The sequence below is a fragment of the Canis aureus genome, chromosome 7 (genome assembly GCF_053574225.1).
Source record: "Canis aureus isolate CA01 chromosome 7, VMU_Caureus_v.1.0, whole genome shotgun sequence".
Classification (NCBI taxonomy): Eukaryota; Metazoa; Chordata; class Mammalia; order Carnivora; family Canidae; genus Canis; species Canis aureus.
This window is the reverse complement of record NC_135617.1, coordinates 24604355-24621992: the sequence shown is the minus strand read 5'-3', so window position 1 is coordinate 24621992 and position 17638 is coordinate 24604355. Positions and strand designations below refer to the sequence as shown.

Genomic DNA, 17638 nt, shown 5'->3' with positions numbered 1-17638 from the left:
TTATTAAAGGTTATATCTGATATCTGTGCTACACAACATAGTATCATTACACTTAGCTTAATGGGAGAAAAATGAACATAACAAGTACTGGTATTTCATGTCCAAAACAAGTCAGGTCCAAAGCAAGGGAGGAAATGAACCCTATTAGTCTCAAGCATGTAAACCATGATTGTTTCATTGTTTTCCAATTAACTTATAAGTATTCTAAATAGGTAACAATCTATATAGCATTTGCATAAGAACCATAAGAATTATGAAGGAACTTCAATAATTAATAAAGATAAATCCTTTCACAGTTTATGAGAGAAACCTTTCTCACAACAACATGAAAAAGAAAAGGTGTTCTAAAATAATGGGCCTTTTTCTATTGAGTTGATTATCCAGGCATAAAGGGCTGGGTGACAGGCATGAAGGAGGGCACATGACGTGATGAGCACTGGGTGTTATATGCAACTGATGAATTACTGAACTCTACATCTGAAACTAAAGATGTACTATATGTTGGCTAATTGAACTTGAATTTTTAAAATTAATTAATTAATTAATTAAAGATAAGGAATTGACAAAGGATTGACCTCTGTCTGTCACTGAGCTTATTAGGAAAGGCCTGAATAAAGAAAATAAATCAGGTGAGTAACAGGAATTAACCTCATACATATACTTAGAATATGGTTTTGAGAGATGTAACTCATAGACACACTGTCTTCTCTCTCTCTACTTTCCCTAAATATATAATATAAGCCTCTCACTTTTTAGTTATTTCAGTTATAATAAGGAGAAACAGGATTTTCCAAACCAATGGACAGAAAAAAATTAGGCTTTCAAAAATGTTCCTGCAGAAACTTATTAGGGATTCCTGGCTACACTGCTGAATTAGGTGAACAGGATAGAAAGAGAGGTTTATGATGAAACTCTTGCCAACTTGTGTTCCAGGGATATTTAAAATAGAGGAAAACAAATGTACCTGAATGTCTGTCATTGCTTAAGAAATTAGAAAAGTTCAAAAGGGTCCATCAGTTAAGATTCTGATGATGAACTTTTTAAAAAAGATTTTATTTATTTGAGAGAAAGTGTGAGAGACAGAGATCACAGGCAGGGCGGGGGTGGGTTGGGGTGGAGTAGAAAGAGAAGCAGACTCCCTGCTGAGCAGGGAACCTGATGTGGGGCTCAACCCAGGACCCTGGGATCATGACCTGAGCCAAAGGTAGATGCTTAACTGATTGAGATACCCAGGCATCCCTAATGATGAACTTTTGAGAGTGTTCTGATTTAAATTAAATTAAATTAGTGGAGCTATTTAAAGAAGGGCTAATCCTGGTAGCTAAAATAAGATTTTTCACTTAAAAATGTCAATAATGGGGATGCCTGAGTGGCTCAGTGGTCTGTCTGAGCCTCTGCCTCTGTGTTCTCATGAATAAATAAAATATTTAAAAAAATTAAAATAATGTCACTGTTACTAGACTTTCATGATATTAAATATATTTTATATGTCCTATTCAGGCTCAGTCTATTCTGAAAAAAATCCTTGTTTTTCAAAGCATAAAAATACATCTCATGTAGGCAGGTAGAAAGAAATTTAAACTCACACCCCTCAACTGGAACAAGAGAAAACTTATACAACCAAGAAACAAATGTGAAGAAAAATTGGAAAACTGAACAAAAAAAACATAAAATAAATTTTACAGGCCTATCAGTAAACATTAACAAAAAGTTATAATAACAAAAAAGGATGACTTCAAATCATCCTTTTTAATTAACTACTTTGAAGGTTCTTAATATTATTCCCTTTCTTACAAGAAAGCCTAGATGGAATCTAGGATTTAACCCTTAACTAATATTACCATAAAAACAATTTTTGATGAAAGGTTGAATGCCTTCCCTCTAAGATCATGAACAAGGCACTGATGGTCTGTTCTCACCATTTCTACTCAACTCAGTACTGTAGATTTAATTCAATGTAATAAAGCAATAAAAGGCATCCAGATCAGAAAGGAAGAAGGAAAACTGTCTCTATTTAAGTTGATGATGTAATCACTTATGTAGAAAATCCTATGAAATCTACAAAAAGAGAGTACTAGCACTAAAGTTGAATATAGTAAAATTGCAGGACTTAAAATAAACACATAAATACTGAATCCTTTATATACCAGCAATGATCAAAAATTAAAATGAAAAATACTTTTTATATCTAGAAAAACGTTTCTACAGTCAATGTCAAAGAAATTACTACCTATGTTTTCTCCTAGGAGTTTTATGGTTTTTAGGTCTCACATTTAGGTCTTTAATTCATTTTTTAGTTTTTTGGTATGTCTGGTTTAAGAAAGTGGTCCAGTTTCATTACTCCACAATGTAGCTATCCAGCACTGTCTTTGGAAGAAATAGTTCTTTCCCCATTGTATAATCTTGCCTCCCTTGTCGTAGATTAATTGATCATATAAGCATAGGTTTATTTCTGGGCTCTGTATTCTGTTCCATTGATTTATGTGTCTATTTTTGTGCTAGTACTATCCTGTTTTGATTACTACAGCTTTGTAGTATATCTTAAAAGCTGGGATTGTGATACCTCCAGCTTTGTGCTGCTTTCTCTAGACTGCTTTGGCTCTTTGGCGACTTTTGTGACTTCACACAAAATTTTTTTTTAAATATTGTATTTCTTTATTCATGAGAGAGAGAGAGAGAAAGAGAGAGAGAGAGGCAGGGACACAGGCAGAGGGAGATGCAGGCTCCATGCAGGGAACCTGACGCGGGACTCGATCCCAGGTCTCCAGGATCATGTCCTGGGCTGAAGGCAGCACTAAACCGCTGAGCTACCCAGGCTGCCCACTTCATACAAATTTTAGTATTATTTGTTCTAGTTCTATAAAAAATGCTGTTGGTTATTTTGATATGGACAAATACCATATGATTTCATTCATATGGGAATTTAAGAAACAAATGAATAAAAAGAGAAACAAAGAAAAAAAACCCAGAGTCTTAAATATGGAGAATAAACTGGTGATTGCCAGAGGGGAGGTAGGCTGGGGGATAAGTGAGTGAAACAGATAAAGGGGACTAAGAGTACACTTACCTTGTAAGCACTGAGTAATGTACAGCACAGATGAATCATTATATTGTACACTTGAAACTAATATACTATTGTATATTAATTATATTTCACTTAAAAAAACCTTTTTCCTATATTTATTGTATACAGAAATTATGCAGTCTTTATAAAAATATGTTAAAAAATACTTTTATAACATCATAAGTATAAAGTATTTATAGATAAATCTATTAAAAATGTACAAGGTCCAAAAAAAATGTACAAGGTCCATACACCGAAACAAAATATTGTTGAGATATTAAAGATCTAAATAAATAAACTGAGAAATATGCAGTCTTCATGAATTAAAATGTTTGATATTCTTCGGATGTCATTTCTCCTCAAATTGATCTATAGATTCAACATGATCCAAATCAAAAGTCCAGTGGGCATTTTTAGAGAAATTGACAAGATGAATCTGAAATGTGTATGAAAATTAAAGGAATCCAATTAGCCAAAACAACGTTGAAACAGAACAAATTTGGAGGATTTACTCTGTCCCTATGACTTATTATAAAGATACAATAATCAAAACAGTGTGGTATTGGTGGAGGGATGGAACAGAATAAAAAGTCCAGAAATAGATTCACATAATCACACAAAATCAACTGATTTTCACCAAAGATGTATAGGTAATTCAATGGTGGAAAGGATAGTTTTTTAAAAATGGTTTTAGTGCTTGCTTCAGTAGCACATAAACTAAATTTGCAACAATACAGAGATTAGCATGGCCCTGTGCAAGGATGACATGCAAATTTGTGAAGCATTCCATATTTAACAAATTTAAAAAGTAAGTAAAATAAAAATAAAAATGGTTTTATAACAGATGGATATCCATGTGCCAAAAAGTTTGGGGGGGGGGGGGCACTCAGCATTCCTCTATACCTGGAATTTTGAATCATACACAAAAATTGACTAAAATGTTATTAAACCTAAATGTAAAACCTAAAACTATTAAGATTCTAGAATACAAAGGAGAAAAATCTTTTAAAATCTTTTGTGACGTTGGTTAGGCAAACATTTCCTAGATCAATACCAAAAGCATTAGCCACAGAAAATAAACTAATAAACTGAACATCAACATTAAGAACTTCTGCTCTTTGAGGACCCTGTTAAGAGAATGCAAAGAGAAGCCATAGATAGGGGGAAAAAGCTGCAAATCACAGATCTGATACAGGACATATCCAGAAGATATAAGAATATCTTACAACTCAACAGTAAAAACACAAAAACCCAATTTTAAAAATGGCAAGAGTTGAACAAACACTTCACTAGAGATGTACAGATGACAAGCACATGAGAAGATGCTCAGCATTATTAGTCATGACAAAAATGAAAAATAAAACTGCAGTGAAGCACCACTATGTACCCCTTACGATGACTAAACTTAATAAAAGATGGGCCAGACCAGGATGGAGGAACTGGCACTCTCATACATACAACCACCATTTAACTCAGCTTAGGTATTTACCCAAGAGGAAAGAAAATATATATCCACACCGAGACTTGTATACAAGTGTTCATAGTAGCCAGAAAGTAGCAACAACCCAAAAGTCCATACAGCAGGTGAAAGGATAAAGAAACTGTGCTATAACCATATAATGGAGTACTATTCAGCATTAAAAAGAATGAACTATTGGTAAGTATGACAATATGGATGAATCTCAAAATAATTATGCTGTATGAAAGCGGATGGGAGAAGGAGAAGGGGGGTGAGAGAGTATAAATACTGTATAATCCTATTTATATAAAATTCTAAAAAATGCAAATTAATCTATGATGACACAAATCAGATCAGTGGTCGCCTAGAGACTGAAAGAAAAGAAGTGCAGGAGTGAGGAATTTCAAAGAGGCACAGGAAACTTTTGGCGGTGATGAAATATGTTCATTTTGTTGATTGTAGTGATGGTTTCACAAGCTTAAGCATATCAAATTTTACCAAATTACACAGGTTAAATAGTGCTTTGGTCAAATTTAACTCTACTATGAGCAAGAAAATTAAAACAATCCTTTGAAAAACTTAATTACTTCTTCAGGAGAAACATGCAAAAACAAATGAAATCAGTAATTCACATTCATAATATTTTTGATACGTTTATAGTTATTTGCAGGTTTTTGGTGGGTTCTGGACAAGTGAACTACATCTAAAAAAGTATACTGAAAAATGAACAATCATACCTTGATTTGTGCAAAGGGTCTTTCATAACCTCCAACATAGAGCAGACCGACATTCTGAGGAAGTAAACTACAAAACAAAAGAAAAACACTTTATTTTGAAAATATTCTTCCTTATATAAGCTTGTATAATTATCAAAATTTGTATAACAAATAGATACTGTGAAAAAATTATCTTTGCAATTATTATCTTTTGCACTGTAAGACAGTAACCTGCAAAGGAATAATCCTTTTTAAAACTAATTTGGAAATAGATTATCACAGGAGGGTACTTCTTTGTTTTTGTTTATTTATTCAAGTATAATTAACATACAGTGTTCTATTAGTTTCCAGTATACAATGTGATTCAAGAATAATTCTTAAAATGGTGGTAAATGCTGAGAATGAAAACTTAGATATAAAAATTACTAACATATTATTAGTAATTCTGGCAAAATTACCACAGAGTGCCTCTGGGAAAAAACTGAAAGAAGTAATGCATATATGTAAAAATCTATAAGGATTCAATTCAAAAATCACTCATAGTACATCTATACTACATACTACAGGAGATAATACAAACCTAAATAACTGAGTCCCAAAATCTAACAGGAAAACCAGACAAATAAATAATGCTACCAAAAGGTGGTCTCTGGTAAGTGCTATATAGATGTATTTGCCACTGCAAAATAGTGGAGTAAGAAGTACTTACTATGGAGGGAGCTGGAAAAGTTCAAAAAGCTGGGTCAGTCTTAAAGGGTGGATAAGGCGAAGGGAAAAATTTAAACCCAGTCCTGAAAATGCAGGAGATCTGAGACAAAAAAGTAGACGAGTATGGCTTGAGGGAGAAATAATTAGGTGAAGATGAAAATCCAAAGGGGGAAAAAAAAAAAAAGAAAATCCAAAGGGAGGGGTGCCTGAGTTCCTCAGTGGTTGAGCATCTGCCTTTGGCTCAGGTCATGATCCTGGGGTCCTGGTGTGGTATCAGGCTCTCCACAGGGATCCTGCTTCTCCCTCTTCCTATGTCTCTGCTTCTCTCTGCATCTCTCATTAATAAATAAAATCTTAAAAAAAAAATCCAAAGGGAGTTTGGAATAAACCATGAAGAATGTCAAATGCCATATCTTTATTGTATAAGTAATATGAAGTCATATTTCTATAAAATATGCTTAGTTCTTATAAAAAATGTACACGGAAATAAAAAGCAAACCATATAGAAGGTAAAAAAATATAATAATGGTTACGTTCCCTTTATCATAATTCCCTTCCTATTCCCATTTCAAAGAGATCCTTTATTTCTGATTGCATTAAATGTGAATGAAGAAATATCATTATTAGAACTGTGTTCGTGGAGCATGTAGTGGTACAGGATATAAGAAGAACATAATTAAACATTCTTGTGATTATCTCATTTTTTTAAATCATAAACCTTTTCTTAATGGACACTGTGAGTAAATGAACACAACTCCAGCCTTAACATTAGTGTACATAAAGCAAATAAAAAAAAATTTGCCTATACCCCTTGTTCAAAGCAACTAGCTCAAAACACATCTCCTTTACTCTAGGTAATGAAAATTAACAGCATTTTACGGCAGGTTAAAAAATGATCTCAAGGATAACTATAGATTCTATTACATGAATCTAATAATGAAACATTGAGTAGTATTTAAAGTGAACAAAAGACTGCAAACTCAAAACAATACAATAGAAATTTCTCAGTGTACCATATTGGCCTAATCATAAAAAAATCCCTGGGTGGCTCAGCAGTTTAGCGCCTGCCTTCGGCCCAGGGCATAATCCTGGGGTCCCAGGATTGAGTCCTGCATCGGGCTCCCTGCGTGGAGCCTGCCCCTCTCTCTTTCTCTCTCTCTCTCTCTCTTTCTCTCCCTGTCTCTCATGAATAAATAAATAAAATCTTTAAAAAAAATCAGAACACAAGATTATCATAAGTATCTTTTAAAATTTATAGTGAGTGACCACAAAAGTCCTAATTTAATAATTCTAGGATATGCATTTCTTCATATTTTAACTTCTCTGAAGACTGGATGCCTCTGATATTCTATAGTGTCTTATAATCACTGTCTCCAGGTGACAGGTGTAAGATGGTTTTTTTGTTTTGTTTTGTTTTGTTTTGTTTTTGAAAGATGGTTTTGTAGTTACCTTTCACTAACTCAGTCTAGGAAGATTAAGAAAGCACACTCTCGAGGAGGGAGGAGCAAGATGGCGGAGGAGTAGGGTCTCCAAATCACCTGTCTCCACCAAACTACCTAGAAAACCTTCAAATTATCCTGAAAGTCTATGAATTCGGCCTGAGATTTAAAGAGAGACCAGCTGGAATGCTACAGTGAGAAGAGTTCGCGCATCTATCAAGGTAGGAAGACGGGGAAAAAGAAATAAAGGAACAAAGGCCTCCAAGGGGGAGGGGCCCCGCGAGGAGCCGGGCTGAGGCCGGGGCGAGTGTCCCCAGGACAGGAGAGCCCCGTCCCGGAGGAGCAGGAGCTGCACCGACCTTCCCGGGCGGAAAGGGGCTCGTGGGGAGTTGGAGCAGGACCAGGAGGGCGAGGAGGCCCTCGGGCTCCCCGGGACAGTAACAGAGCAACTGCGCGCCCAGGAGAGTGCGCCGAGCTCCCTAAGGGCTGCAGCGCGCACGGCGGGACCCGGCGGGACCCGGAGCAGCTGAAGGGGCTCGGGCGGCGGCTCCGCGGAGGGGGCTGCGGGGCCCCGGGAGCAGCTCGGAGGGGCTCGGGCAGAAGAAGAGGCTCCGTGCGGAGGGGGCTGCGCGGTTCCAGGAGCAGCTCGGAGGGGCTCGGGCGGCAGCTCCGCGGAGGGGGTTGCGCGGCCCGGGAGCGCGAATCCACCAGCGCAGGCCCCGGAGCACAGGGCGCCGGGACACAGCCCAGGATCCCGCCTCCCCCGGGACAGGCAGAGGCCGGGAGGGCCCAGGACAGCAAGGACGCTCCTGCCCCAGCTGAGCACATCAGCGGCCCCGCCCCGGAGCCTCCAGGCCCTGCAGAGGGAGTTCCTGCCGGAGCTGACTCCAGGTTTCCAGAGCTGCCCCGCCACTGGGGCTGTTCCTCCTGCGGCCTCACGGGGTAAACAACCCCCACCGAGCCCTGCACCAGGCAGGGGCAGAGCAGCTCCCCCAACTGCTAACACCTGAAAATCAGCACAACAGGCCCCTCCCCCAGAACACCAGCTAGACTGACAACTTCCAGGAGAAGCCAAGGGACTTAAAGAACACAGAATCAGAAGATACTCCCCGGTGGTTCTTTTTTTGTTTGTTTTTGTTTTTGTTTTTGTTTTGTTTTGCTTTTTGATTTGTTTCCTTCCCCCACCCCCTTTTTTTCTCCTTTCTTTTTCTTTCTCTTTTTCTTCTTTTTTTTTTTTTTTTCCTTTTTTTTTCTTTTTCTTCCCTTTTTTTTTCTCTTTCTCTTTTCTTTCCTTCTTTCTCTCCTCTCTTTTTCTCTTTTTCCCAATACAACTTGCTTGTGGCCACTCTGCACTGAGCAAAATGACTAGAAGGAAAACCTCACCTCAAAAGAAAGAATCAGAAACAGTCCTCTCTCCCACAGAGTTACAAAATCTGGATTACAATTCAATGTCAGAAAGCCAATTCAGAAGCACTATTATACAGCTACTGGTGGCTCTAGAAAAAATTATAAAGGACTCAAGAGACTTCATGACTGCAGAATTTAGAGCTAATCAGGCAGAAATTAAAAACCAATTGAATGAGATGCAATCCAAACTAGAAGTCCTAACGACGAGGGTTAACGAGGTGGAAGAACGAGTGAGTGACCTAGAAGACAAGTTGACAGCAAAGAGGGAAACTGAGGAAAAAAGAGACAAACAATTAAAAGACCATGAAGATAGATTAAGGGAAATAAACGACAGCCTGAGGAAGAAAAACCTACGTTTAATTGGGGTTCCCGAGGGCGCCGAAAGGGACAGAGGGCCAGAATATGTATTTGAACAAATTCTAGCTGAAAACTTTCCTAATCTGGGAAGGGAAACAGGCATTCAGATCCAGGAAATAGAGAGATCCCCCCCTAAAATCAATAAAAACCGTTCAACACCTCGACATTTAATTGTGAAGCTTGCAAATTCCAAAGATAAGGAGAAGATCCTTAAAGCAGCAAGAGACAAGAAATCCCTGACTTTTATGGGGAGGAGTATTAGGGTAACAGCAGACCTCTCCACAGAGACCTGGCAGGCCAGAAAGGGCTGGCAGGATATATTCAGGGTCCTAAATGAAAAGAACATGCAACCAAGAATACTTTATCCAGCAAGGCTCTCATTCAAAATGGAAGGAGAGATAAAGAGCTTCCAAGACAGGCAGCAACTAAAAGAATATGTGACCTCCAAACCAGCTCTGCAAGAAATTTTAAGGGGGCCTCTTAAAATTCCCCTTTAAGAAGAAGTTCAGTGGAACAGTCCACAAAAACAAAGACTGAATAGATATCATGATGACACTAAACTCATATCTCTCAATAGTAACTCTGAATGTGAACGGGCTTAATGACCCCATCAAAAGGCGCAGGGTTTCAGACTGGATAAAAAAGCAGGACCCATCTATTTGCTGTCTACAAGAGACTCATTTTAGACAGAAGGACACCTACAGCCTGAAAATAAAAGGTTGGAGAACCATTTACCATTCGAATGGTCCTCAAAAGAAAGCAGGGGTAGCCGTCCTTATATCAGATAAACTAAAATTTACCCCAAAGACTGTAGTGAGAGATGAAGAGGGACACTATATCATACTTAAAGGATCTATTCAACAAGAGGACTTAACAATCCTCAATATATATGCTCCGAATGTGGGAGCTGCCAAATATATAAATCAATTATTAACCAAAGTGAAGAAATACTTAGATAATAATACACTTATACTTGGTGACTTCAATCTAGCTCTTTCTATACTCGATAGGTCTTCTAAGCAAAACATCTCCAAAGAAACGAGAGCTTTAAATGATACACTGGACCAGATGGATTTCACAGATATCTACAGAACTTTACATCCAAACTCAACTGAATACACATTCTTCTCAAGCGCACATGGAACTTTCTCCAGAATAGACCACATATTGGGTCACAAATCGGGTCTGAACCGATACCAAAAGATTGGGATTGTCCCCTGCATATTCTCGGACCATAATGCCTTGAAATTAGAACTAAATCACAACAAGAAGTTTGGAAGGACCTCAAACACATGGAGGTTAAGGACCATCCTGCTAAAAGATAAAAGGGTCAACCAGGAAATTAAGGAAGAATTAAAAAGATTCATGGAAACTAATGAGAATGAAGATACAACCGTTCAAAATCTTTGGGATGCAGCAAAAGCAGTCCTAAGGGGGAAATACATCGCAATACAAGCATCCATTCAAAAACTGGAAAGAACTCAAATACAAAAGCTAACCTTACACATAAAGGAGCTAGAGAAAAAACAGCAAATAGATCCTACACCCAAGAGAAGAAGGGAGCTAATAAAGATTCGAGCAGAACTCAACGAAATCGAGACCAGAAGAACTGTGGAACAGATCAACAGAACCAGGAGTTGGTTCTTTGAAAGAATTAATAAGATAGATAAACCATTAGCCAGCCTTATTAAAAAGAAGAGAGAGAAGACTCAAATTAATAAAATCATGAATGAGAAAGGAGAGATCACTACCAACACCAAGGAAATACAAACGATTTTAAAAACATATTATGAACAGCTATACGCCAATAAATTAGGCAATCTAGAAGAAATGGACGCATTCCTGGAAAGCCACAAACTACCAAAACTGGAACAGGAAGAAATAGAAAACCTGAACAGGCCAATAACCAGGGAGGAAATTGAAGCAGTCATCAAAAACCTCCCAAGACACAAGAGTCCAGGGCCAGATGGCTTCCCAGGAGAATTTTATCAAACGTTTAAAGAAGAAATCATACCTATTCTCCTAAAGCTGTTTGGAAAGATAGAAAGAGATGGAGTACTTCCAAATTCGTTCTATGAAGCCAGCATCACCTTAATTCCAAAGCCAGACAAAGACCCCGCCAAAAAGGAGAATTACAGACCAATATCCCTGATGAACATGGATGCAAAAATTCTCAACAAGATACTGGCCAATAGGATCCAACAGTACATTAAGAAAATTATTCACCATGACCAAGTAGGATTTATCCCTGGGACACAAGGCTGGTTCAACACCCGTAAAACAATCAATGTGATTCATCATATCAGCAAGAGAAAAACCAAGAACCATATGATCCTCTCATTGGATGCAGAGAAAGCATTTGACAAAATACAGCATCCATTCCTGATCAAAACTCTTCAGAGTGTAGGGATAGAGGGAACATTCCTCGACATCTTAAAAGCCATCTATGAAAAGCCCACAGCAAATATCATTCTCAATGGGGAAGCACTGGGAGCCTTTCCCCTAAGATCAGGAACAAGACAGGGATGTCCACTCTCACCACTGCTATTCAACATAGTACTGGAAGTCCTAGCCTCAGCAATCAGACAACAAAAAGACATTAAAGGCATTCAAATTGGCAAAGAAGAAGTCAAACTCTCCCTCTTCGCCGATGACATGATACTCTACATAGAAAACCCAAAAGTCTCCACCCCAAGATTGCTAGAACTCATACAGCAATTCGGTAGCGTGGCAGGATACAAAATCAATGCCCAGAAGTCAGTGGCATTTCTATACACTAACAATGAGACTGAAGAAAGAGAAATTAAGGAGTCAATCCCATTTACAATTGCACCCAAAAGCATAAGATACCTAGGAATAAACCTAACCAAAGATGTAAAGGATCTATACCCTCAAAACTATAGAACACTTCTGAAAGAAATTGAGGAAGACACAAAGAGATGGAAAAATATTCCATGCTCATGGATTGGCAGAATTAATATTGTGAAAATGTCAATGTTACCCAGGGCAATATACACGTTTAATGCAATCCCTATCAAAATACCATGGACTTTCTTCAGAGAGTTAGAACAAATTATTTTAAGATTTGTGTGGAATCAGAAAAGACCCCGAATAGCCAGGGGAATTTTAAAAAAGAAAACCATATCTGGGGGCATCACAATGCCAGATTTCAGGTTGTACTACAAAGCTGTGGTCATCAAGACAGTGTGGTACTGGCACAAAAACAGACACATAGATCAGTGGAACAGAATAGAGAATCCAGAAGTGGACCCTGAACTTTATGGGCAACTAATATTCGATAAAGGAGGAAAGACTATCCATTGGAAGAAAGACAGTCTCTTCAATAAATGGTGCTGGGAAAATTGGACATCCACATGCAGAAGAATGAAACTAGACCACTCTCTTTCACCATACACAAAGATAAACTCAAAATGGATGAAAGATCTAAATGTGAGACAAGATTCCATCAAAATCCTAGAGAAGAACACAGGCAACACCCTTTTTGAACTCGGCCATAGTAACTTCTTGCAAGATACATCCACGAAGGCAAAAGAAACAAAAGCAAAAATGAACTATTGGGACTTCATCAAGATAAGAAGCTTTTGCACAGCAAAGGATACAGTCAACAAAACTCAAAGACAACCTACAGAATGGGAGAAGATATTTGCAAATGACATATCAGATAAAGGGCTAGTTTCCAAGATCTATAAAGAACTTATTAAACTCAACACCAAAGAAACAAACAATCCAATCATGAAATGGGCAAAAGACATGAACAGAAATCTCACAGAAGAAGACATAGACATGGCCAACATGCACATGAGAAAATGCTCTGCATCACTTGCCATCAGGGAAATACAAATCAAAACCACAATGAGATACCACCTCACACCAGTGAGAATGGGAAAAATTAACAAGGCAGGAAACAACAAATGTTGGAGAGGATGTGGAGAAAAGGGAACCCTCTTGCACTGTTGGTGGGAATGTGAACTGGTGCAGCCACTGTGGAAAACTGTGTGGAGGTTCCTCAAACAGTTAAAAATATACCTGCCCTACGACCCAGCAATTGCACTGTTGGGGATTTACCCCAAAGATACAAATGCAATGAAACGCTGGGACACCTGCACCCCGATGTTTCTAGCAGCAATGGCCACGATAGCCAAACTGTGGAAGGAGCCTCGGTGTCCAACGAAAGATGAATGGATCAAGAAGATGTGGTTTATGTATACAATGGAATATTACTCAGCTATTAGAAATGACAAATACCCACCATTTGCTTCAACGTGGATGGAACTGGAGGGTATTATGCTGAGTGAAGTAAGTCAGTCGGAGAAGGACAAACATTATATGTTCTCATTCATTTGGGGAATATAAATAATAGTGAAAGGGAAAATAAGGGAAGGGAGAAGAAATGTGTGGGAAATATCAGAAAGGGAGACAGAACGTAAAGACTGCTAACTCTGGGAAACGAACTAGGGGTGGTAGAAGGGGAGGAGGGCGGGGGGTGGGAGTGAATGGGTGACGGGCACTGGGTGTTATTCTGTATGTTAGTAAATTGAACACCAATAAAAAAAATAATAATAAAAAAAAAAAAAAAAAAAAAAAAAAAAAAAAAAAAAAAAAAAAAAAAAAAAGAAAGCACACTCTCAAAAGCACCTTAGATTTTATGAAATAAGGCAGATAGACATTCAATCTCCCAGGAGTATCCTTGGCTTCTCAACATTCTACAAAGACTTATAAAGCATTAAAGACCACTAAAAAGAATGTTAATAGCTGATGAACACAATCCTGATTAAACCAATTTAGCAAAAAGATACTTAAGTTTGGGATATAAGTGATACTTGCAGTAATTCATTTTAGCATGTTGTTGAAGGTCATGAACATAACTTTTGTTATGTTTGCAAGACATAACAAAGACATTTGTTTGCAATATCTCTAAATCTCAACAGTGAAATGGAAAATTTCTTAGCCATCAATTAACACATAAAGAATTAAATCTCTCACAAACTATTGCCAGTATCACAAATTTAATGTTAGTTTTATATACAGCAGTGGTAATTTATTTCCTATATAACAAATGTTCACAATAACCTTAATAAACCCCCCTTCAGAAGCAAGAATAGTCCCTATTCATACAAATAGATGCTAGAGAAAGAAGAGAATAAAAGCTGGCTGACATTTAAAAATCAATGTGCCTCAAATTACTATGCATATGCATTTCAGGAAGCTTGCCAATATACTATTTAGTGTGCCCCCCTTCCTCCAACTTGCCTAACAGCTACCCTTCCCTAAGCAAGACATTTCTTAAATATATCAATTATGTAGCATATACATGTTTCACTTTTTACATACTGTTCTCTCTCATTCATGTACCTATTATTACTAACCATAGATTATATTACCACCATCAACTGAGTGGGTTTTAATATATACCATCATCTAAATGCAAAATAATTAACACTCTGAAAACACTTTTAAGATGGAACATTTCTTTAACCATTTTTACCTTTCAAAAAATTAATTTGCCAAATTGTATACATAATTGTTGTCAAATAATAGATACCATTTTGTGGTGAAAAGGTACTTGCATATAATACAGCTATCATATATTTTAAATTCCCAGAGTAAGGCATTAATTCAGCACTGATAGGTGCATTCATATGTATTTGTTAAAATAGAAACTCTCACTCATTTAGTACCAGATAACTGCTCTGCCCTGAAGTTACATGAACATTAACATAACCTTTATTCATATGCTAACAATTCCTAAAATATTTGCTTTAACTAAAAACTTCTGTAGTGTGGCTATCAAAGAGGGAAATAGCAGGGCATCTGAGTGGCTCAGTAAATTAAACATCTGACTCTTAATCTCAGGGTCATGAATTCAAGACTATACTTTAACAAAAAAAAGAAGGGGACAATAGCAATAAGACAGCAATAACATGGGGTGGGGGTGCAGAAGAATCAGGAATGGACCTATTCGCATTTTTGAAAAAGTAACCACAAGTAAGACTAATGTTCATTTTGCTTCAAATTCCCAAATACTAATATTAACAAATACCTATCCTGGAAAGAATGCTGTGAAGTTGTTTCCAGAAAAGTTTCTCATGTAAAGAAAAAAATAAAACTTGTCAGGTAACAGAATGAACATTATTTAAGTCTCTCATTCACCATAACCTAATGATTATATCAGATGTAAAAGCAATGCTTTAAAAGGAAACTAAATCTTTTGGGTTTTCTATGTACAGTATCATGTCATCTGCAAAGAGGGAGAGTTTGACTTCTTCTCTGCCAATTTGAATGCCTTTTATTTCTTTTTGTTGCCTGATTGCTGACGCTAGGACTTCAAGTACTGTGCTGAATAGCAGTGGTGAGAGTAGACATCCCTGTCATGTTCCTGATCTTAGGGGAAAGGCTCCCGGTGTTTCCCCATTGAGAATATATTTGCTGTGGGCTTTTTGTAGATGGCTTTTAAGATGCTGAGGAATGTTCCCTCTATCCCTACACTTTGAAGAGTTCTGATCAGGAATGGAAGCTGTATTTTGTCAAATACCCACCATTTGCTTCAACGTGGATGGAACTGGAGGGTATTATGCTGAGTGAAGTAAGTCAACTGGAGGACAATCATTATATGGTCTCATTCATTTGGGGAATATAAAAAATAATGAAAGGGAATAGAGAGAAAAGGAGAGAAAATAAGTGGGAAATATCAGTGAGGGGGGCAGAACATGAGACTCCTAACTCTGGGAAACGAGCAAGGGGTGATAGGGAGGTGGGCAGGGGTTCAGGTGACTGGGTGATGGCACTGAGGGGGGCACTTGATGGGATGAGCACTGGATGTTATGCTACATGTGGCAAATTGGACCCCAATAAAAATATATACCAAAAAAAAAGATAATAATACTGACATGCTTGGATTGTTGAGAAGACAATGTGAAATGCCAACTTAAAGTAACTGGCCTGGTCCAGCTATGTATTAGGTGCTAAATAAATGTAAGTTTCTTTTCCACTATCATCCTTAATAGCTATAGGGAACACATATCCCAGTTTTTCCCAAACTGTCCTCATTTATCCTTGTCTTCATATCCTAAGTTTGTTAAAAAACTAAAAATCCAAAAGAAAAAAAAATAAAAGGAAACTGAGGGCAGCCTGGGTGGCTCAGCGGTTTAGCACCGCCTTCAGCCTAGAGTATGATCCTGGAGACCTGGGATGGAGTCCCATGTTGGGTTCCCTGCATGGAGCCTGCTTTCTCCCTCTGCCTGTGTCTGTGCCTCTCTCTCTCTCTCTCTGTGTCGCTCATGAATAAATAAATAAAATCTTAAAAAAAAAAGGAAACTGAGTCTATATTTGCCTCAAATTAAAAGTTAAAAAAAGGAAAGGGCATCTTTTTAAAAATAATAAGCTAAGTAACTCAAAATTAACTATTCTGTCAACCCATAATTACAATACTTACTAATATATATTTTTCAACTGCAACAAAATAGTCTGAAAAAATTTAGTCTCATTGTTTGTGTTGTCTTTTAAGACAGCTCACATGCATGTGGCGGTAGGGCAGAGGGAGAGGAAGAGGAAGAGAGGATCTTAAGAAGGCTTCATGCTTAGTGCAAGGGCCCAAGGTGGGGCGATCTCACGTCCCTGAGATCATGACCTAAGCCAGCCATCTGGGTGCCCCAAAATTTATAATATCTTTAATGCTTATTTACATAAAATCCTACTTCTTAGAGAAGCCACATCTGATATCTCTACTATGAGGAAAAAAGAGAATACAAATGCATTTCATATGGGATCAATAGCGCCCTTCTGAATTTGAAAAAATGCATATTACTGAGAGGCCTCTATTCTTTGAGACTCCCAGTAGGATGTAAATAACAGCAGCATATGCCTTTAGGCCCAGAAAAAAAATTGTATGAGCCAATGAGTAAGTTTTTTCTTATCTTTAGAGACTTTCCACAGCCTACATTTTTCTATCTGGTTTATTTTCTAAACCTTAATACAGGCATAACAAATGCTCTAGATTTTTGTTAAAAAAAACAAAAACAAAAACAGAAAACACACCACCACCACCACCACCAAAACCATGTTGAAAGAGTCTGTGTGCCAACAGAAATAAGTTACCTAAAAATGAAGCTTTGATTAAATGAAGTATATATTGAGTGAAATAAATAAAAATAATAAATAAACCTGGAGGATAAATACAATGCTGAAGCAAACAAGAGAAAACTGAATCATTTTGCAAAGGTATATAAGAAGAAATGTTGAGCTACCAGTATTCAGAGAACAAATATATCTGTAACTATATAATTATCAGACAGAAAAAAGTCAATGTAAAAAGTATTATTGAGGTCAAGAGAGATACCTCAGAATAATAACAGGTTCAACTTGTCAAGAGATTTATATGATCTAATAGCACAGCTATAAAATATATAAAACAATGATGTACATAATGAAATTAAACAAATCCACAATGATAGAAGTTTAAACTTTCCTC

General features: G+C 37.4%; 1 protein-coding gene and 1 non-coding gene across 5 annotated transcripts in view; one reads left to right on the top strand and one right to left on the bottom strand.

The window, feature by feature from the left end:
• The window catches only part of RNGTT (RNA guanylyltransferase and 5'-phosphatase), a 369143-nt gene that overhangs the window by 44944 nt on the left and 306561 nt on the right, over positions 1-17638 (bottom strand). For 3 of the 4 annotated variants that reach the window (XM_077903107.1, XM_077903110.1, XM_077903106.1), the window contains exon 14: positions 5261-5327. In XM_077903107.1, coding sequence (XP_077759233.1) covers positions 5261-5327 — 67 coding nt within the window. Of the gene's footprint in view, positions 1-3282; positions 3501-5260; positions 5328-17638 lie in introns of those variants that run through there. The other variant, XM_077903108.1, reaches the window with a different exon arrangement.
• Positions 3758-3860, top strand: LOC144317903 (U6 spliceosomal RNA). The gene has a single exon (XR_013383790.1). It is a non-coding gene; the product is annotated as a U6 spliceosomal RNA (small nuclear RNA).